This window comes from Ammospiza nelsoni, chromosome 6 (genome assembly GCF_027579445.1).
Source record: "Ammospiza nelsoni isolate bAmmNel1 chromosome 6, bAmmNel1.pri, whole genome shotgun sequence".
NCBI lineage: Eukaryota > Metazoa > Chordata > Aves > Passeriformes > Passerellidae > Ammospiza > Ammospiza nelsoni.
The window spans coordinates 63281561-63303835 of record NC_080638.1 but is presented as its reverse complement, the minus strand read 5'-3'; the positions used below and the strand labels follow the sequence as shown (position 1 = coordinate 63303835).

General features: G+C 50.3%; 2 protein-coding genes across 6 annotated transcripts; one reads left to right on the top strand and one right to left on the bottom strand.

Moving 5' to 3' along the window:
• The first annotated feature begins 34 nt into the window (after positions 1 to 34).
• DMAC2L (distal membrane arm assembly component 2 like) lies at positions 35 to 4566 on the top strand. The gene is made up of 4 exons (XM_059474802.1): positions 35 to 257; positions 1433 to 1641; positions 3453 to 3624; positions 4436 to 4566. Exons 1-4 carry the CDS (start codon positions 166 to 168, stop codon positions 4548 to 4550), a joined length of 588 nt encoding a protein of 195 aa, XP_059330785.1. The 5' UTR covers positions 35 to 165; the 3' UTR covers positions 4551 to 4566.
• A 1695-nt stretch (positions 4567 to 6261) lies between these two features.
• On the bottom strand, positions 6262 to 22174 carry CDKL1 (cyclin dependent kinase like 1). 5 transcript variants are annotated; one of them, XM_059475261.1, is made up of 9 exons: positions 21990 to 22174; positions 19523 to 19644; positions 17340 to 17412; positions 15471 to 15561; positions 13078 to 13278; positions 9894 to 9976; positions 9463 to 9519; positions 8825 to 8980; positions 6262 to 7400 (listed from the first exon to the last, which is right to left on the bottom strand). In XM_059475261.1, exons 1-9 carry the CDS (start codon positions 22155 to 22157, stop codon positions 7293 to 7295), a joined length of 1059 nt encoding a protein of 352 aa, XP_059331244.1. In that variant the 5' UTR covers positions 22158 to 22174; the 3' UTR covers positions 6262 to 7292. The 5 variants fall into 5 exon arrangements, with proteins under 5 accessions (XP_059331244.1, XP_059331247.1, XP_059331246.1 ...); XM_059475264.1 differs by having other exon boundaries at positions 9921 to 9976; XM_059475263.1 differs by having other exon boundaries at positions 13078 to 13275.
• Between the last annotated feature and the right edge of the window lie 101 nt (positions 22175 to 22275).

Here is a 22275-nt window from a genome sequence, read left to right as displayed (position 1 = left end):
GCAGCCCGGGGGCGGTGCCGGCCCCCCTGCAGCCGTGGGCCCCGCCGGGCTCCCAGCCCCGCTCAGGCCGTGAGGGCCGCACGGCCTCCCCTGCCGCTGCCGCAAATAACACCAACTAACACCGACTAACACCTCCCTTTCCCCTTTCCCGTCTGCAAGAAGGTGATGATGGCCTTGGGGACGCTCCTGAGGAAGCCACCGCTGCCGCCGGGCAGTTGTAGATCCTTCTGGGGATGGCTGAATGCCGTATTCAACAAGTAAGAGTGAGTCGCTGGTTAATAATTAACTTTCAGATCCCTCAAATTCTGTGCGCGGTTTATGAAGCGGAACAATCAAGTCCCTGCGCTGCAGAAAACGTTTTCTGTCATTAATGCTGCTCTTTCTCTCCAGATTGCATGCTGGTTGTTGGCAAGGGGTCATTCCATGTCTGCTTCCCCTTCCAAAGCCGTGACCTTCCAGAGCAAGGTGCGGGCTCTGCCCCTGCCCTCAGGGGCCAGGACAAGCTGGCCACATGGATCCCATCCCTAAATCCGGCTCTTCTTTGACTCCAAAACTCACCTTAACCAGTAGCACAGTTTTCTTTCCTTACAGACGTGGAAGGAAACAGTTAAGTCCAGGTGTATTTGTATTCTTCTTTTTTTGAAGAGCATCCGCCACTTAAGTTAAAAAACCTCACACCAGATTAATGTGAAAAACGTCAATCACTTGTTCTTAAAATTTTAAAAGCTTAATAGTAATAAAATGGTTATAAAAATAGTAATACAATTAGAATAATAATAATTTGGACAATTTGAATTAGGATAATATGAGACAATAGAAACAAAGAGTTATGGACACTCCGGGTACCTTTTCTGGGCAGCTCGAGCCTGAAAAAGGCCCCACGTTAACAGAGGATTAACCCTTAAAAGCAGCAGCCTGTTGCATATTCATACAGCTCATCCATGATGCATAAATTCCATTCAAACACAGGATTCTGGCTGGGCAGTGTCAGCTTCTTCCTCTGAATCCTGACAGCACCTTTGAGGCAGGAAGAAGTTCATTTCTCCTGAGAATGGAGCAATGAATTCTCTTTCTCTGAGAGATTCAGGTGTCCTGTGGCTGCTATCTCAGTGCGAGTCCTTTCTTTAAAAAAGTATCTTATATAGCACAGTTTCTATTATAACATTTTGTTATAACTAAAACTATATTTAACACACTCCTTAAGAGAATTAACACAGCATCACTTCCTAACACAACACATACAACATTCACTTGAACATTTGCCAAACGCCAATCACCAAATACACATTTTTTGCCCAATCCAAAAATCACCCGTGAACCATTTGTGGCAAATCGCACCCTCACATTCTCTGACCGTGCACGTAACCAGAGACGCGCTGTGGAGGTTTTTAATTACCCGCGCGGTAATTGCGGCGCTCCGCGTGCCCCGCAGGGTGGATCACGAGCGCATCCGCGCGGTGGGCCCGGACCGGGCGGCCTCGGAGTGGCTGCTGCGCTGCGGGGCCCGGGTGCGCTACCGCGGCTCGCCCAAGTGGCAGCAGGACTACAACGCGCTGCCCACCGGGCCCCTGGGCAGCTACAGGATCGAGGCCATCAGCGCCACCGACTCCTGCATCATGTACAGAGGATTTGACTACCTGGGTAATGTGCGCGTGGGGAAACGGCGGTCGCTCGGTTTTAGAATTTTAAAAAAAGTTTAATAGGTTATAAAAATAGTAATGTAAGTAGGGTAGTAAGGATTTGGACAGTTTGGATTAGGACAATATGAGACAATAGAAAGAGTTATGGGGGTCTGGGTACCTTTTCTGGGCAAAATAAGGCGAAAAAGGCCCCACGTTAACAGAGGATTAACCCTTAAAAACAACAGCCTGTTGCATATTCATACAGCTCATCCATGATGCATAAATTCCATTCAAACCCAGGATTCTGGTTGGGCAGTGTCAGCTTCTTCCTCTGAATCCTGACAGCATCCTCATAGCTGAGCAAGGCAGGAAGAAGTTCATTTCTCCTGAGAATGGAGCAATAAATTCTCTTTCTCTGAGAGATTCAGGTGTCCTGTGGCTGCCATCTCAGTGCCAGTCCTTTCTTTAAAAAAGTATCCTACATAGCACAGTTTCTATTTTAACATTTTGTTATAACCTAAAACTATATTTAACACACTGCTTAAGAAAATTAACACAGCATAACTTTCTAACACAACACATATAATATTAATTTGAACATTTGCCAAAATCCAATAATAAAATACACATTTTCACATTGTGGTGATTGTTCTTAATAGATTTCATTTGAATTGCATCAAAATATGAACAATGGTGTCATTTTCTCGTTCCTTAGCTAGATACTGATAAATAATTTGTGGGTTTTTTCCCCCTTTATAAATATTTATCAGTCCCCAAGGTTTTGCTGGAGGTGTGGTATGAAGTGGAAAAACTTTGGGAATTTCAGCTTTTACCTGAAGTGGCCGTAGCACTAAGGAAGTGCCACAAATTTTGAGGAGTTCATAGCAAAAAGCACTAAAAATATTATTTTTCTTCTGCACCAAGGGATGATTTTGGTATCTCTGAAGTTGTAATTCTGCTCATTCTCCAGGCATTTTTGATGTCTTCAAAGACAAATAAAAAAGAGATTCCCTTAAAAATAAGAGATTAAACAAGTGTTTCAGGTGGCCTTTAAGTAACAGAAACCAAAAAGGGAACAGGCTGTTTTATTTTTTCATAGCAAGGGACCCTGAATTTCTGGCACTTACACTTTCTTATGTCAGTCATTGTTTATTACCCAGAATTGTGTAGGTTTGTGTTACTTGCCCATTTCAAAGCTCTTGAAATCTTACTGAAACAATTCAAACCCTGAGGTTTTCCTAAATCTGAAGTGGCACAGAAGGGCTTTGGAGATTGATTGTGTGTTACAGCCCCCTGTATAAAGGGATGTGTTGCTGGGTGGTTTGGGGGGCAGTTATTAAATTGAGAATTGAACAACCAGCACAGGCTTGTTCGTGTTCAGGGGCACAAAACCAGGGAATGATTCTGTGCTTTTACTGGAGAGCTCTGGGTGGCACAGGCCCAAAGCTGACTCTGACATGGCTTCAGGATGTTTTTATACCCTTATTGTTATATAACTACATATTCATTATGAAACTTCTATTGTTCTTTGTATACATTGATTTCAAAGCATGGATTTTGTGATTTCTGTCAAACCCCAACATCGTTTCTCATTATTCTTGTTAGCATTAAACAATAATTATATCCAATTACCAAACAGTCATTGCACCTAACAATCCTGTCATTTATCGTGGTCATTCAATGATTATACAGGTGCAGCCTAACATTTCCCAGGGCCTACAGGCCTGTCCTTCCTTTCTAACTGCCCTGAATCTTCCATGCTTTTAGAAACATTTGATCCCTGTAGTATCAGGCCGGGATTGTGGAGCAAACCTGCTTTGTGCCCTGCAGATGGCCTGGAGCACGTCAGGGACATCAAGCTGGAGAAGTGCATGTACATCCAGGACCAGTGTCTGCAGAGGCTGGGCGAGACCAGCAACCTCCAGAAGAGTCTGCAGCGGCTGGAGATCATCTCCTGCGGCAACGTCACCGACAGAGGCATCCTGGCACTGCACAGGCTGGCGTGCGTCAGGGGCTGGGGCTGGGGCTGGGACTGGGGCTGGGACTGGGACTGGGACTGGGGTTTGGACTGGGATTGGGACTGGGACTGGGGTTGGGATTGGGACTGGGGTTGGGATTGGGATTGGGACTGGGATTGGGACTGGGACTGGGATTGGGGTTGGGACTGGGATTGGGATTGGGATTGGGGTTTGGACTGGGGTTGGGATTGGGATTGGGACTGGGAGTGGGGTTTGGACTGGGGTTGGGATTGGGGTTGGGACTGGGACTGGGACTGGGATTGGGTTGGGACTGGGATTGGGATTGGGATTGGGTTGGGACTGGGATTGGGGTTGGGATTGGGACTGGGTTGGGACTGGGACTGGGATTGGGGTTGGGACTGGGATTGGGGTTGGGACTGGGATTGGGGTTGGGACTGGGATTGGGGTTGGGACTGGGGTTGGGACTGTGCTGCCTGCGGGGGCTGTGGGGTGGCTGGGTGGGCTCAAGGATCAGTAACGAGTGATCAGCTTGGCTGCTGTTCTGAGCCCTCTCCTCAGCAGCTCTGCTGGACACAGTTTGTGTCCTGTAGCTTTCAGTGCTTCTCCACCTCACAGCTTCCTCAGGGTCTGGGACACACCTGGATGCAATTGGGTACCGCAGTTAAAAACCCCAACCCCCCACTTCAGAAACAAACTTCCAGTAGAACCAGTTAAAATACCAAAAATCCCAGTCACCATTTAAAATACTCAAAACAACTGCAGTAGAATAATTTCTCCAATTTCTCTGTCAGCAATTCAATAATAGTTGTCTGTTTTCTTTTTGAATATTTACAGGAACCTGAAATATTTGTATCTGAGTGACCTTCCTGGGATCAGAGAGAAGGAAAGAACCTTCCGTGTCCTTCAGCAGGCACTGCCCAAGCTGGAGCTGGAGCTGGATTTGGAATAAACACAGCAGCACATAACTGAGATGTGTTCCCTAGGATTTGTGTCATTTTGCATCAATGAAGTTGTTGACACCACTGTGCTTCCAGTAAGCCCAGCTCTCCCAGTCCAGCCTCACAGGTGGATGTGACCTTTTAAGAAATCATGCAATTAATTTTTATTGAGCTTAAACTCAGTGGTGGATCAACAGCAGACAGGGCAGGCCTCTGCACGTAGGCATCTGTTTGCTGTTTTTGTAGGAAGCTCTGGATACCTCAGTGAGAAGTTCTCAGAGTTTCATTGCACAGAAGCAGAGTGGCCCTGGGGGAATGTCGGGGTGTGTGTGGTCAGTGCCTGGTGCTGGTGCTGTTCCTCTGGCAGATCTCACCCAGTAGGTGGGTGCTGATTAATAAAGAGGTTCTGGGTCTTTTTTGTGTTCTTCACACTTGGGGTTTGTCTGGTTCCACGATCTGCAGGCAGGCAGGGTCACCCCTCAGAGCACTGAGCTGCTGAGGGAACCAGGCTGTTTGTGCAGGAGCAGCAGCTCTGGGACGCAGCCCTGAACACCCTTTGGTGAGTGCTGATGGCCTGCAGCAGCTCTGTGAGCTCTGGAGGTGCATCCTCACCCTCCTGATACAGAAAAGCCATTGAGAATTGCTGAGGTTGGAAAAGTCCTCTGAGACCATGGGAGTCCAAATGTTCCCCCAGCACTGCCAAGGGCACCACTGCCCCCTGTCCCCAAGTGCCACATCCATGTGGCTTTTAAATCCCTCCAGGGATGGTGGTGAGTCCAGCACTGCCCTGGGCAGCTGTGCCAGGGCTGGACAAACCTTTCCAGGAAGGAATTTCCCCAGTATCAAACCTAAAGCTTTGTGGTTCAACCTGAGGCCGTTCCCTCTGCTCCTGTCCCTGTTCCCTGGAGCAGAGCCCGACCCCCGGCTGTGCCCTCCTGGCAGGAGCTGTGCAGAGCCACAAGGGCCCCTGAGCCTCCTTTGCTCCAGCTGAGCCCTGCCCAGCTCCTCAGGGATTCTGCAGCCCCTGCCCAGCTCCTCAGGGATTCTGCAGCCCCTGCCCAGCTCCTCAGGGATTCTGCAGCCCCTGCCCAGCTCCTCAGGGATTCTGCAGCCCCTGCCCAGCTCCTCAGGGATTCTGCAGCCCCTGCCCAGCTCCTCAGGGATTCTGCAGCCCCTGCCCAGCTCCTCAGGGATTCTGCAGCCCCTGCCCAGCTCCTCAGGGATTCTGCAGCCCCTGCCCAGCTCCTCAGGGATTCTGCAGCCCCTGCCCGGCTCCTCAGGGATTCTGCAGCCCCTGCCCGGCTCCTCAGGGATTCTGCAGCCCCTGCCCGGCTCCTCAGGGATTCTGCAGCCCCTGCTCAGCTCCTCAGGGATTCTGCAGCCCCTGCCCAGCTCCTCAGGGATTCTGCAGCCCCTGCCCGGCTCCTCAGGGATTCTGCAGCCCCTGCTCAGCTCCTCAGGGATTCTGCAGCCCCTCAATCCTTTCTTGTGAGGGACTCAGCACTGCCCCAGGATTGGAGGTGGGGCCTCACAGGTGCCAGCACAGTGGGAATGGCTCATCCTCAGGGAGAGCACAGCATTTTCACTCAGATCCCTGGTTTGGGGCTAGGGAAGGGCAGCAGGCAGTGACTCCAAGCAGTCAATGCACAGTGCTGGATCAGAGATGGTTTCCATATGGAAAGAAACAGAAAGCCAACAGGCACACACAGGACATGGCATCTGTCCCACTGAAAGGGCTTTTACTGCTGTGGAACACAAAACATACTGGCAAAACATTTTTGCTCTAAGTGTCAGTAAAAAGAGGATGTTCTTGACCATATATAGCAAAATACCTCCAGTAAATTGGAAAAAGAAGCTACATTTCTTTTATTCAAAATCATCACAACATTAAATTCTGAGATTCCACAAACCCCATTCGTTCTAATACAAACACTTAGGTAGAACTCCTGCCTGTGTCTGGCCGATGTTATAAATTACATTCATGATTAGTTTTGATAAAATAATTTCTATAACTACAAGCAAGTGCCCTCACTCTTGTCAGAAGGAGAATTTAAGGATGAAACTTGCAGGAGGAGCTCTGGGAAGACTAAAGAAACAGCAGGGATGTTGGTGCTCTGTTCCTGGTGCCTGTGGGGCCTCTGAAGCCCCAGCAGCACTCGGAGACCTTTGAGCTCTGGAAGGGCAGCAGTGAGCCCAGTGCACCTCTGGAGCTGAGACCCCTCCCAGCCTGGGCTGCACCCACACAGCTGCAGCCCTTCAGCAGCACAGGCACAGCTCCTCACACAGCAGGGACCTGGGCCCAGCCCAAAGCAGGAGGGACACGGGCCCAGCCTAAAGCAGGAGTGAACTGAGCCCAGCCCAAAGCAGGAGTGAACTGAGCCCAGCCCAAAGCAGGAGTGAACTGAGCCCAGCCCAAAGCAGGAGGGACCAGTGGATTTGGCAAGGCGGAATTCTCCTGCCAAGTCTAAAATGCAAGGACAGAGTTTTAAATTTCATACTGTGAGCACTGGGCTGGGTAATCCTGCACCAGGAGGCAATCAGGAATGAAAGCAGAAAGCATTTGCCTTTGTACACAGAGCACTAAGAGGAGCTTGGAGTTGTTTCTGCATCACTTCCTCTCCATCAGTGACCCAGAGTACAGACAGATCACTCTGTACACGCCAGAAGTTTTTGTAATTGAGTTTTCCACTGTGTATCCTCCATTTATAAATCCTGGGTGGCTTCGAACATCTTAGTTTTGCTGTGCCACCTGGTCAGATGTTTGGGAAGTGGTACTTTGGTTTCCTTGTCTTGCAGCAGTTCTTCTTGCTGTCCAAAGCTGGGAGAACTTTGCTGCAGGTCAGCTGAGGCAGGTGCTGTAACTAAAGGAAAAGTTACACCGTGTCTATTTGTTTGGAATGGGAATAAAGCACACATGGAATCAATTTTCACACAGAATATGAGCTATGAAACTATTCCTACTGTAATCCTGTACTTTCCAGGCTAAGATTCTGGGGTTTTATCACTGGACTCATTAAAGAATGCCATTAGGCAAGAAAAATATCCCAGGTGATAGAAATGGAAGAGGCCAATCAGTGTGAGCCAGAACTGACACCCTGCAGCAATTCTCCATCCCTCACCTCCAACCTCCCTGCCACAGAGCTCAGCCTCAGAGCTGCCATGGGGAATGTGGCTCCCAGAATAAAGCACTGTGGAGTGAGGTGCATTGTGAGGCTGCATTTGGGGACTTGGGATGGAGGCTGGAATAGCCAGAGCAGCAGGGAGACATTGGCTTGGCAGCTCCAGAAACACCCAGGCTGTGGGGTAAGGTGTGGAACTGCTACAAACACAAGTGGTGTTTATTCCATCTCCATAATTCAGGATCAAAAAGCACCTGAGCACTCAAATTAACCCAGTGTGCAGTTTGTGCAGCCCTCCTGCTGCTCTCTGTCGGGAATGCACATTCCTGGATGAACATTACTGTGCCGGGGCCGAGCTGTTTATCCCCAGGGCCCCACTGAGCCGCAGTGCAAAACGCACTTTGTTCAGAGTTACTCTTTAGCCAGGGGCTGTTTTCTCCTTGGGACAGAACCCAGAGCAGCCCAACCCCGTCAGTGCCAGCACAGCCCACAGGAGAGCAGCCCCTCCTCGGTGTGGGATCTCAGCACCTCAGGACGGAGGTGCAGAGAGGCCGAGAACACCCCTGGGGGGCTCAGGAGTCCTGGAATGTTGTCAGAAGTGTCTGGTGGCTGGACTTTGATCCGACACAGGAGACGACGCCTGTATGAGGACTGGGAGGAATTCACTGGGTGAATGGTGAAGGGATAAGTTAGTTAAAGTGTAAAACACAGGGTTTAGGATTTTGGTACAGGGGGGTCTAAAGAAGTAAGATGGAGGAACTGGGGCGTGTCCTGTCCTTCTTCTTCTTCTTCTTGGCCTCCATCTTCTGTGGTGATGGTGGCACTTTGGGATTGGTCATTACTAAAAGTGCACCGGTTAATAAGGGTAGAAGGTATTGGGGAAAAATGATAAATATTGTACACGTAACTTCGGGTATAAAGATAAGTGACCGCCCCGGGGGCTCGCAGTGTGCCCATGGCTGGCTGCTGTGCAGACCTCTGTCGGGCTGAAAGAAAATCTTTTAGATAAACAATTAATAAACACCGAGACCGAGACAAGATCAGAAGTCTCTCCTCGTCCTTTGAAGCGCCGGCTCTTCAAGGCCATCCCTGGGCCTTTCCAGGCCACCTAAACAGCACCGAAAAACTTACACCTCGGGGGATATCAAACACGGTGGAGGCCTTACCCCCGGCACGTGCTTCCGAGGCAGCCTGGCTGCTTTCTGCGAGCCCCTCCGGTGCTCCCTGCCCAGCTCTGCTGCCTCCCTCAGGCTGTCAAAGTAGGGGTGCTGCAGCAGCTGCTCACAGCTCTGCCTCTCCGCAGGGTCCATCCGAAGGCAGCCCTTCAAAAGATGGAGGATGACACAAAGCACTGCTTGCCCAGCCCTGCACAATTCCTGTGCTCCCCACACACAGCGCAGGAGCATCCCCACAGGTACACGTGTTTGTAACTTTAATGGATTCTAGGAGTGGCTGCTCAGAGCCAGCACGAAGCTTGAGGAGCAGCTAATTATCCAACAATTACAAGAATTAATTATGGGATGGTTTGGGATGGACGGGACCTTAAAGACCATCTTGTTCCAACCCCCTGCCCTGGGAGGGACCCCTTCCCTGTCCCAGGCTGCTCTGAGCCTGTCCAGCCCGGCCCTGGACACTGCCAGGGATGGACAATCCACAACTGCAGCAGGAATTGTGGCTCAAGGAACAGCTGCAATCACACGGGGCAGCAAACCGGGTGTGAATCCCAGACTCAGTCCCAGACTCTCACACCAGATGATTTGTTTATCCCAGTGCTGGGCTCCTCCACAAGCTGGAGTGTCCTCACCTTCATGAGAGCCAGTGCAGAGTATGAAATATTGGGGAATTTCACTTCCAATGGTTCCTGCAGGGAAAAAAAAATAGTGGATGGACTCATATTAGCAAACTTTTCATTCATCAGGTACCAAGACCCAGCTTTCCATAGGAACATGACCCATTCCTCACAAAATGCCTCCATCACTCCATGTGCTCACAGGCCTGGCAGCTCTGAGGATGTGCCACCAGAAATGGGGGAAAGCAGCAGAAATTAAACATTTTCTGACTCCTTTTACACAGATTGTAAGTTAAAATGTCCTGAGAGGTTCAGCCACCTCCAAATAATACTCTGGTGCACACTGGCAAAGTAGGGGACAAAGTTTTTGGACAAGGAAAAAACACTGCACAGCAAAGGACAGGGCAGGGTGGGGAAGGAGGGAAGTGCAGAGAGGCAGCTCTTACCATGATCTCTGGGTCTGGAATTCTTACCCCACTGAAGAACTGGTTGGTGCTGAACACTTGCTGGTGCCTGGGAATGAGATCCCCTTCAACCAAGAATTTAAAAGAGAAAAAAAAATTGGAGTAATTTGTTTAATTTTATAGTGCCTGCATTGAACATGTATCCTCTGACAAGGCTGATGCCACCCAAGGCAGCATATAAAGAGGTGGAGCATGGCAATGTGCCTTGTGACAATTAATGTCCATTTGGGCCACCAGTGATCCCACACCCGTGTGACTGTGCTGGAGGAAAGGCAGGCACACAAGTGTTCAGGAGAATTTAACTCCTTTTGGGTGAAATTCTCTTTGGACACTCCTGAGGGTGCTGTGCAGGACAGAGCTGGAGCACAGCCCCGCCTGAACCTGCTGCAGCTTCTCCCCAGGGCAGGTGCTCTGAAGCTCAGAAAATGCTTAAATCCAATCCATAGCGAAGGAGCCAGTACAATACCAACCCCACCATGGCTCAGCTTCAGTCAAGGAACTTTGCTCTGGGAACAAAAGTTATAAATTATATCTGCCTAACGCAGGCATTAATGAACTCTGGGGGATGAAGGAATCAGTGATGAACTGTTTTTCTAGCTGAGGAGTTTATCTGTTTAAAGCCATTAGTCACCTTTGCAGTTTTATGAACTGCTCAGTTAAAATTACAACTCTCTGTTTGTTCCAATAAATCTCAGTGAAAAGTGGGGGACTGTTTGTTGTCACCCAAGAAATCAGATGTTACACACCAAAACTGAAAAGAATCAATGGGGCTGGGTTAGTTTAAGTGTTATGGGGGATAATGGCTCTTTTATTTAACAGAGAGGCTCCTGAATTCATTGATGAACAAGAAACACGTGGAACAGACAAGCTGTGGTGTTCACACTCCTCAGGACACAGCCATCAACAGGCACTGACAACACTTCTGAGACCTCCCAAGCTGGGATCAATTCAATCCAGCTGTTCATGGACCCCTGTGTTTGGTACCAAACCCTGAACAAACACCTGGATCTTGTGAACCTTTATGCAAACATTCCTGGTCCTTTCTGGCACAGGCACCTCATGTTTTTGTCTGCGTGGAGACAGCTGAAGTTGCTGTGCTCCCCCACCCCAGCAGGGACCCAGTGGTACCAAACACATCCCACATCCCTGCTAACCTGCCCTGCAGCAGCCCCAGCTTCCCAGAGGGTGAGGACAGTGAGGGATGGTTCCAGGCAGTGACCCCAATTCACTGGTTCACTGTGAGCTGTCAGCACATGCACACAATGCCACGAACCCCTCAAATCAACCAGCACCTTCTACAGGGAGAGATCTGCTGGCTAAATCCCCCCTGGCTGCCACAGACACATTTTATGAAAAATCCTTTTGCTAGGATCTTTTCTCCTGAGAAGCTGAGAGGCCTCAGAAATGAGATGCAAACAATGGTTATCTGCTGCTGTGGAATGCAACAGGTGCATCTGGGATTGGTCTCATGGGGATGTTTGTAATTAATGGCCAATCACAGTCAGCTGGCTCGGACAGAGAGCCGAGCCACAAACCTTTGTCATCATTCTTTCTTTTGCTATTCTTAGCTTAGCCAGCCTTCTGATGAAATCCTTTCTTCTATTCTTTTAGTATAGTTTAATCTAATATATATCATAAAATAATAAATCAGACTTCTGAAACATGGAGTCAGATCCTCGTCTCTTCCCTCAATCTGGGACCCTGTGAACACCGTCACATATAATTATATTTATTAATATATTTATATTTAGATAATATGTATATATATTAATATATTAGTATTTATTTTATATTAAATAATATTCATTATTTATATAAAATAATAAATCAGCCTTCTGAAAGATGGAGTCAGATCCTCATCTCTTCCCTCATCCTGAGACCCCTGTGAACAGCACCCCACCTGAGTCCTCCCCATTCCCACCGCAGAGGGAATCCATCCATCATCCATCCATCCATCCATCCATCCATCCATCCATCATCCATCCATCCATCATCCATCCATCCATCATCCATCCATCCATCCATCCATCCATCCATCCATCCATCCATCATCCATCCATCATCCATCCATCCACCCATCATCCATCATCCATCCATCATCCATCCATCCATCCATCCATCATCCATCCATCCATCCATCCATCATCCATCCATCCATCATCCATCCATCCATCCATCCATCCATCATCCATCCATCCATCCATCCATCCATCCATCATCTATCCATCCATCCATCCATCATCCATCCATCCATCATCCATCCATCATCCATCATCTATCCATCCATCCATCCATCCATCCATCCATCCATCCATCATCTATCCATCCATCCATCCATCATCCATCCATCCATCATCCATCCATCCATCCATCCATCCATCCATCCATCCATCCATCATCCATCCATCCATCATCCATCCATCCATCATCCATCATCTATCCATCCATCCATCATCCATCCATCTATCCATCCATCCATCCATCCATCCATCCATCATCTATCCATCCATCCATCCATCATCCATCCATCCATCATCTATCCATCCATCCATCATCCATCCATCCATCCATCCATCATCCATCCATCCATCCATCCATCATCCATCCATCCATCCATCATCCATCCATCATCCATCCATCATCCATCCATCCATCCATCATCCATCCATCATCCATCCATCATCCATCCATCCATCCATCCATCCATCATCCATCCATCCATCCATCCATCCATCCATCCATCATCCATCATCTATCCATCCATCCATCCATCCATCCATCCATCATCCATCATCTATCCATCCATCCATCCATCCATCCATCCATCATCTATCCATCCATCCATCCATCATCCATCCATCCATCATCCATCCATCATCCATCCATCATCCATCCATCATCCATCCATCCATCATCCATCCATCATCCATCCATCCATCCATCCATCATCCATCCATCCATCATCCATCCATCCATCCATCCATCCATCATCCATCCATCCATCCACTCATCCATCCATCCATCCATCCATCCATCCATCCATCCATCCATCCATCCACTCATCCATCCATCCATCCATCCATCCATCCATCCATCCCTCCCTCCCTCCCTCCCTCCCTCCCTCCCTCAGACCAGCCCCCAGGGCCGTGTGTGCCGGGACGCTCACCGAGGGTTCTGCGGATCAGGTACAGCTGATCCACGTCCGACTTGCCGGGCCACAGGGGCAGCCCCGAGAGCAGCTCGGCGAACACGCAGCCGATGGCCCACACGTCCACGGGGGGCCCGTACTGGGTGTCCCCCACCAGCAGCTCCGGGCTGCGGTACCACCGCGTGGCCACGTAGTCCGTGTAGTAATCGCTGGGACCTGCTGCCTCCGGGGTGGGGCAGGGAGACACGAACACAGCAACGGCGTCAGAGCCATGCACAGGAGCCAGCAGCATCACTTGGGACATTCTGGGGCACCCCTGGGCAGGCCAGAGCTGCAGGAGCAGCGGGAGCCGCTGGCCACCAGCAGAACACAACTTTGGAAATGTCGGTGTGAAAAATGTGTATTTTATGATTGGCTTTTTGCAAATATTCAAATGAATGTTATATGTGTTGTGTTAGAAAGTGATGCTGTGTTAATTCTCTTAAGTGCTGTGTTAAATATAGTTTTAGGTTATAAAAAATGTTAAAATAGAAACTGTGCTATGTAAGATAGGTTTTTTTCTAAAGAAAGGACTGGCACTGAGATAGCAGCCACAGGACACCTGAATCTTTCAGAGAAAGAGAATTTATTGCTCCATTCTCAGGAGAAATGAACTTCTTCCTCCCTCAAAGGCGCTGTCAGGATTCAGAGGAAGAAGCTGACACTGCCCAGCCAGAACCCTGGGTTTGAATGGAATTTATGCACCATGGATGAGCTGTATGAATATGCAACAGGCTGCTGCTTTTAAGGGTTAATCCTCTGTTAACGTGGGGCCTTTTTCAGGCTCGAGCTGCCCGGAAAAGGTACCCGGACTGTCTGTAACTCTTTGTCTCTATTGTCTCATATTGTCCTAATTCAAATTGTCCAAATTATTATTACGCTAATTGTATTACAATTTTTATCACCATTTTATTACTATTAAACTTTTAAACTTTTAAAAACAAGTGATTGGCGTTTTTCACACTCGGGATCTGGTAAAAATCAAGACCGTGTTTTCCTCCAGATGAAAATCTGCCCGGCTCCACAGCAGGGCCCTGCACAGCCAGTGGGCACTTCTCAGAACCCATGTGATTTGTCTGAAGAGGAGCTAAAAAAACCCAGAGCAGGGGGTTTATTTACAACGGAAAATGTGAACCATTGTTTGCAGAGGCAGCCAGAGGGGCTTTTCCTGCCAGGGTGTCCAGCTGTGTCTGCAGCCCTGCACAAACAACGCTGGGCAGCTCCCAAGACTGACTTCCATCCATCCATCCATCCATCCATCCATCCATCCATCCATCCATCATCCATCCATCCATCATCCATCCATCCATCCATCCATCCATCCATCCATCCATCCATCCATCATCCATCCATCCATCATCCATCCATCCATCATCCATCCATCCATCCATCCATCCATCCATCCATCCATCCATCCATCATCCATCCATCCATCCATCATCCATCCATCATCCATCCATCCATCCATCCATCCATCCATCCATCCATCCATCATCCATCCATCCATCCATCATCCATCCATCATCCATCATCCATCCATCCATCATCCATCCATCATCCATCCATCCATCCATCCATCCATCCATCCATCATCCATCCATCCATCCATCCATCCATCATCCATCCATCCATCCATCCATCCATCATCCATCCATCCATCATCCATCCATCCATCCATCATCCATCCATCATCCATCATCCATCCATCCATCATCCATCATCCATCCATCCATCATCCATCCATCATCCATCCATCCATCATCCATCCATCCATCCATCCATCCATCCATCATCCATCCATCCATCCATCCATCATCCATCCATCCATCCATCATCCATCCATCCATCCATCCATCCATCCATCATCCATCCATCCATCCATCATCCATCCATCCATCCATCATCCATCCATCCATCCATCCATCCATCCATCCATCCATCCCCATGCCAGCACCCCCAGCGGCCCAGCAGGGAGCTCCATTTGTTTACAGCTGTCACCGCCTTTGTTTACAGCTGTCACCGCCTTTGTTTACAGCTGTCACCACCTTTGTTTACAGCTGTCACCGCCTTTGTTTGCAGATGTCACCGCCTTTGTTTGCAGATGTCACCGCCTTTGTTTGCAGATGTCACCGCCTTTGTTTGCAGATGTCACCGCCGTGTCCTGGCTCCCTCCCCGCACGGTTCAGGAATCTCTACCCAGCCCTGAGCAGAGCTTCCCTGGGAAGCACACAGCTACCACACAGCAGGATTTGCAGTGTGCCAGACACAGGTGAGGCTGGGATGGCTCATCCCACACTCCCAGCACATAAAGATAAATAGATAGATAAATTCAGCAGGTAGATAGATAGCAGGTAGATAAATGCAGCACTCACTCAGTATTCGAGCAAATCCGAAGTCACAGAGTTTGATGACAGAGTGCTTCGTTATCAGGATGTTCTCTGGCTTCACATCCCGGTGGATGCACTGGAAGAAGACAAAGCAGCAAGGTTAGAAGTATTTAACCCTCAGATAAATTCAGCCAGACCCCCTTGCAGCACCCTGTGGCAGGCAGTTCTGCCTGCTGAAGGGTTTCTGAGCAGCAGGACAGTGACCTGGCCACAGCCCACCCTTGGGCAGAGGCTCTGTGCAGGGCCCAGCTCTGCATCCCCTGGGAAGCTCCTGCTGAAAGATTTTCCTGACAGAGCTCAGCAGGAGCTCTGCTCAGCACAGGTGGGACACCCCAGAGAGGGAGGATGTCACCCCACTGAAGGGCCACTGAAATTTATGGGACTGGGGTGTCACATCCAGGGAGAGGATGAGGGAGCTGGGACCACCAAGAAAGGGCTCCAGGTGGAACTCTGGATGTGCATGGAATACCTGGTGGGAAGGAGGAAAGGAGACTGAGCCAGGCTGCTCTTGGTGGTGCACTGAAAGGACAGACCATGGGCACAGACTGAGCACTCAGGAAATCCCATTTAAACCTAACCAGTTCATTTTATCTTTCTACTGAGGGCATGGCCAGACACCCAAACAGATGGTCCAGAGTCTGTGGAGCCTCCAGCCTTGGAGATACTGAAATCCTGACTGGAAAAGTTTCTGAACAGCCTGTTCTAGCTGGGCCAGACTGATGGAAGGGTTGGATGAGAAGATCAGCAATTCTGTCATTCTTTGGAGGTGACCTTGTCCTTCACAACAACCAAATTTGGGCTTGGCAAAGAATTTCTGCTGGTCAAACTAACAAAACCTTTATTTCTTTTGTTCTACTCAGCTCACTGGGGTCTCACTCACATTGTCCCTGTCCCATCATCACCTCAGAGCAAACCCCTTAGACTTTCCTTGCCAAGCTGTGGTAAATTATGGTGTCTCCTGCTGAGGACTGAAATGCTGCTTATTAACCACTGTCATGGAGCTCCAAAAAGGGCAGCTGCACAAAACCTCACTACCTGTGATCTACAACAGCTCAGGCTGCAGCATCTCATTGTTCCCTCTGCTCTCAAACTCCACCAAATCTTCCAGACTGAGCAGGGGAACAGAAAAAAGACACAAACCAACAAATCTTGGAAGCAGGACAGACCTGTGGCCAAGTTCCTGTGGCTCAGCTGGACGTGATTCTCCCAGCAAAGACAAAACACCCATTCCAGAGCCATCTCCTGCCCACTCTTAAATCTCAGATGTTGGCAGATGAACAAAAATAAAGACAATTAGAGCTAAGTTTGGTTAAAGAGCTTCTCCAAAAGGCTCCTTCTCTTTCCCTGCTTCTTAAAATGTTCCCACTGACGTATCTGACACGCACAGAGAGCAGAGGAGGGAGTAAAAAGGATTTACTGTGTCTGAGTTTTGAAATCTTTTCATTCCACTGGTGCCATGATTCTACCCCATGTCAGTCAAGTGGGGCACTTTCTGTGAAATCAGCTGCAGTTTGCTCAGGTTCCAGCTGATGAGCAGGGAGGGCAGGTTCCTGAGGGCAGCAGTAGTGCAGGGCCCAGGGAATCACACAAGGATCATTCCCACTCCTGCTGGAGCCTTGTCTGAGGTCCTTGGAGCAAATCACCCCCCGACAGCCAAGCCAAGGGGCTGTGTGACAGTGAAGGCTGTCAGATGTGGGTGCACACCAATATTTCAGACGTGTTTCCTGTTCAAAACAGGAGATTCCACCTGGGTCCATCCCATGGAGCTCTGGAATCAGGAAAATGCCACCAGAACTCCCCTCTCTCCTCCAAGGCCCTGTTCCAGCAATCTCTGGTGCAGCTCAGGGGACTCACATTGTGTTTGTGGCAGAAGTTCACAGCCTGCAGGGTCTGCCAGGTTATGCTCTTCACCAGGTACTCTGGCACCCTGTTGGGAAAACCACAGTTGTATTTTGGCCATTAATAATGAATTTATATTTCAGGGGAAATGAGTGCTGACACTGTGCAGGGATCTCTGAGCAAAACCATCAGGGAAGTCAGGAAACCCTTCCAAAGGCAGCCAGGGCAACAAGAGAAGAGGATTTGTGTCTGGTCCAGTGTCACAGCCAGCAAGGGCTCCACTGTGACCCCACAGCAAAGTGTGTGAGTCCATCTCAGAGCCTGTCCTGTAATTCCTGCCAGTCCTGCAATGCCACAGGAGTTTCTGCCTCAGCACCTCTCAGGGCTGGAGCTGCTGCAGTTTCCGTGGTACAGACACATGGAATGCTGCCATGGCACTGCTTGTCCACATGGAGAGGTGAAAAATGGGCCAGGGAAGGGTGCTGAGAGCAGAGCACAAAGCTCTGCTTGGTCTGGATCCCCCTCCTTCCCTCCCACAGCCAGCAAACTCTTCCCAGCCCCCTCTCCTTTCTTCCAGTTACTGGGCAACAGCTCTTGAACTTCCCTGGCTGTGTGCAAGGATCTTCAGCAACCCCAGCAAAGGCAGGAGCGACAATCTTGGCATTTCCCAACTCAAACACAATTTTATTTCACATGTTTAGTGCTGAAAAGCTTCTGATTCATAATAAATAAAAACACTACCCAAAAGTGAACCAAAACAGTGCAAGCCTGAGTTTTTCTTTCACCCTTGGCTGTCAGTGGGTCAGTGACACTCTGCTGACACTGTGAGCAGAGATTCCTTCCACAAACATCCCAGAATGATGGGAGTGCTGCTGTGACAGCTAAAAAGGGGATGGAATTGGTCAAATGAGCTGGAATCAGTCCATGCCCACCCATCCTAACCTCACCACGAAAGACTTGACCATCTGCCCCAGCAAAGCTGAAAACAAAGCATGCAGCCAGCTGTGACATGTTCCTCCACACTGGAGTTGTTCTGATCAACAGTCAGCAAATGGGAAGCATTTCTCTCAGGAGAGTTTTCCATTCCCTGTTCACGTTGGAACAGGTTCAAAGGGGGGTGGCAGCTGCTGGGCAGCTCACAAAGCTCTCACTTTGTCACAGGCTGTCAGCAGGCTCCTTTCTCCCGAGAAAGGGAGTAAATAACAAAACTCTTGTTTACTCAACCCCCCGTGCTGCAGCAAACTCACAGCCCCAGGCCTGTGAAAGGATTTATGGACTCTGCTTTAGCATTTCCCCAGCACCAAGGCACCTGGATAATCAGGGACAGAGGGAGTGGCACTTACAAGGTGTGGACAGAACAAACCCTGTGTGGAGCTCACACTTGGTCAAACACCTGCTTGAAGAGGAGTTTTGCAGAGAGCAAAAAAAAAACCCCAAAAATCTGCAAGTTTTGCTGAGAGGTGCAGGCTCAGCTCTTTGGAATTACTCCTCACTCAAAGTGTTCAAAAGTGTACATGTGGCACCTGGGGACAGTGGTTTAGTGGTGAACACGGCAGTGCTGCACTAACAGGTGGACTCGATGCTCTCAGAAGGTTTTTCCCACCCAAAGGATTCTGCAAGTCCCTGGTTCTGTGTCTGGGTGCCCAGTGCCCGCAGCGATGGCAGCAGTGGCAGGAGCAGGACACAATGTGCTCCCCAGCCCTGGTTTGCTGCTCCCCTGGCAGCCGCAGCCCCCCGAAGGAGCAGGACACAATGACACAATGACACAATGACACAACGACACAATCTGTCCCAGCCCTGGGTCGCTGTGATGTTGGCACTCACAGATTGGTTTAGAGTAGAAGCTCACTGTCTAACATAGGTGATGGGCATTGGAAAGTAATTGTAAACATGTTATATGCAGTTTGTAGTATAAACTCTGGGGGCAGGCAGAGTGCCTGGAACTGTCCTGCTGCACAGACCTTGGCAGGGCAGGAGAAAAATTTTTATAGATAAGAAACAATAAACAACTCTGAGACTGAGAAATGAAGAACTCCAACCCATTCTTTAAATGTGCAGGCCGAAACAGAGACTGTTCACGTGTCTCGGGGCCACAACAAACTTCAACTTCCCGAGAAGGAACGTGTCCTGTAATTAATGCACTGGCTCTGCCAGCCCGGGGCAGCAGCGGGGCAGCCCCCGTGCCCTCACTCACTCACCCGCGGGGGTGCCGCTCCAGCTCCTGCAGCACGGTGTGCTCGCAGTACTCCAGCACCAGGTGCAGCCGCCGCTTCCTCCGGAACACCTCGAGCAGCCTCACCAGGTTCGGGTGTTTGAGTTGCTGCAACACACGGGGGGGGAACTGGTCAGGACTGCACAGGGCCAAGGGCTGGGGGGCGGATCTGTCCTGCAGGGTCACAGTTCCTTCAGCTGAACCCTTTCTACAGGCACAGCTCACCCACAGCTCAGTCTCTGTGTATTTTTATTTTGGGAGCTGACCTCAATGGGTGGGCAGCAAGCTCTGCCCAGTGCTCCATCTATCCTTGCCCTCTGGCACTGGGAAGCCCCAATGTTCCCCTTGTCCTTGGATACTGGGATGGGATGGGATTCCTGTCTGGGAGGGTGGGCAGGCCCTGGCACAGGGTGCCCAGAGCAGCTGTGGCTGCCCCTGGATCCCTGGCAGTGCCCAAGGCCAGGCTGGATGGGGCTTGGAGCAGCCTGGGATGGTGGAAGGTGGCCCTGCCATGGCAGGGGGTAGAATGAGATTATTTTTACAATCCCTTCCAACCCAAACCATCCTGGGATTCCATGGTTTCAGGAGTCTGCAAACTCCCACTCCACGTCCCTTGGCTCCTGGCCACAAAAATCCCTTGGTCTGCAAGGTGTTTGCTGGGCAGAAAAATGATTTATCAGGCCTGTAATTTTCTACTGATGAAACACAATCTCAGTCCATCTCTGACAAACGGGAGTTGCCCAAGCAAGGAACAAACAGTCACTATTTGCAGAGAAAAAGCTGAAAAGAGTCAAGCAGGTCTGCACTTGTTAAAGTCAACAGTGATCAACACAGATCCTGCTGCACCTGGCTGTGGTGGCTCTGGATCGTCAAGGATGATGCAGCTCCCAGCTGCTTTACAAGGGACTTCTGCCATGATTATTTTCCTTTTCTGATGTTTAATATCATTTAAACCTTAATGTAAATCTAGCATTATTCACTGAAATAATATAGCTACATGTCCTGTGTTTACTTTGGATAGGAGAAAAACTTTGGTTGCTTCTTCCAAAATGTAATGGAAAAATAATTATGCTTTTTCCTAGATTATTGCTTTCCTAGGATAGCAGGTGTACAAATCATAAGCACCCAGGAAAAAGTGCAAAGGGGACACTTCCCATTTCTTGGAACACAAAGCTGAGGGTACTGTGTGCCATCACCCAGCAGCAAGTTTGTAACTTGAGAAAGAAAAGGAAATATTTTTTTTCACACAACACATTCCTAAAGCCTCAGGACACTATGGAGACCAAATGAACACACAAGTTCCAAAGAGATGGGACAGAGTCCCAAAAGTCTGCAGATGGATGCAGCAACAGGCACAGCCCTTGCTGCAGAATCCTGGCCCAGAAACTGGGAGTGTGAAAGGAAACTTTTACCCAATCCTCTCCCCGTTTCTCCTGGGTCTCTCCATGCTGGAGAGACCTGGGCTGTGACTCACTGCAGATGCTCCCGTGCTTATATTTAATGGGGAAAATGAAGGCAGAGGCTGAAGGAGTAACCCCTTTCTGAAGGAATAACCCATTTCTGAAGGAGTAACCCCTTTCTGTGTGAGGATGAGTGCTCACAGAGAGGTCAGGAAAGGATCAGCAAGGACAAGGCTCACTGGTGCCGGTTCTGCTGTCATTTCCATGTGGAATATCCAACCCTGCACAGCCCCTGGCATTCAATCCACAGCTGGATCCTGCACATCCAGGGGCTCAGAAAGGGCGTTTGAAGGAGGAGCAGGCAGAGCTGTGTCCCCTGGCTGCCCCCTGCTCATTCAGCCTAACCTCGCTTTTTGCCCATGTGTTTTATATTGGCTCCAACAGTTCTGGGGAATCTCGCGGGCGCAGAGGGGTCTGTGGCACACACCAAGGGCAGAGCTGTGCCCACACGGGCCAGGACACCGCTGGCTCCACGGGGACAGAGCCTGGCTCGCTCCCTCTGCGCAGGGCACACCGTGACTGCGCTGACGCTGCTCCTGCAAAGCCCGGCGGCTGCTCATGGCCGCGCCTCGGCTCCCACCTGCTCCTGCTGGGCTGGCCAGGATCACCCGGCACCGCCATCCCCGGACATGAGGGTCTGACATTCCCTGGCAATGGCTTTCTTTCAGAGGAACTGACTGACCTGGGCACTTCATGGCGCTCCTTCACACCCGTCTCTTTGCTTCCCCCATCACCTCACACATGCCCTCATGCCCCGGCTCTTCATGGCTGCCCTCACACCCCGTCCCCTCACGACGCCCCGTCCCCTCGTGACGTTCTGTCCCCTCCTCGCTGTCCTCACACCTTGTAGCCTCACAGTGTCCCTTCATGGATGTCCTCACACCCTGACCCCTCAGACCGTCCCCGGCAGCTCCCTCAGGGCTGGCCGCTCCCCGCCGGGGCTCGCCACGGCGGGCACAGCCCAGAGGGGTCCGTCCCGCCGCGCCCGCCCACCTTGAGCATGCGGATCTCCCTCAGGGCGATCTTCCGGATGACCGGGTCCTCCTCGGACTCCAGGAACTTCTTGATGGCCACAATCTGCCCCGTGTCCTTGTTGCGGCACTTGAACACGACGCCGTAGGAACCCTCGCCGACCTTGCCCAGCTTCTCGTAGCGCTCCATAGCCGGGCGGCCCCGCCGCGCTCCGCCGCCGCCGCCTCAGAGCGGAGCTGGAGCCGGGGCGGGCCCCGGGCGGGGGAGCCTCCCCGGCGGGCACGGCCCCAGGAACCGCCCCGGGGAC

Coding starts and splice junctions, on each gene's coding strand:
- CDKL1 (XM_059475261.1), bottom strand. CDS start 22,157: ATGGAGCGCTACGAGAAGCTGGGCAAGGTCGGCGAGGGTTCCTACGGC. Junction 9,520..9,893: donor TTCCAGACCCAGAGATCATG/GTAAGAGCTGCC, acceptor TTTTCCCTGCAG/GAACCATTGGAAGTGAAATT. Junction 8,981..9,462: donor CTGCACTGGCTCTCATGAAG/GTGAGGACACTC, acceptor CATCTTTTGAAG/GGCTGCCTTCGGATGGACCC.
- DMAC2L (XM_059474802.1), top strand. CDS start 166: ATGATGGCCTTGGGGACGCTCCTGAGGAAGCCACCGCTGCCGCCGGGC. Junction 1,642..3,452: donor CAGAGGATTTGACTACCTGG/GTAATGTGCGCG, acceptor TGTGCCCTGCAG/ATGGCCTGGAGCACGTCAGG. Junction 3,625..4,435: donor CTGGCACTGCACAGGCTGGC/GTGCGTCAGGGG, acceptor GAATATTTACAG/GAACCTGAAATATTTGTATC.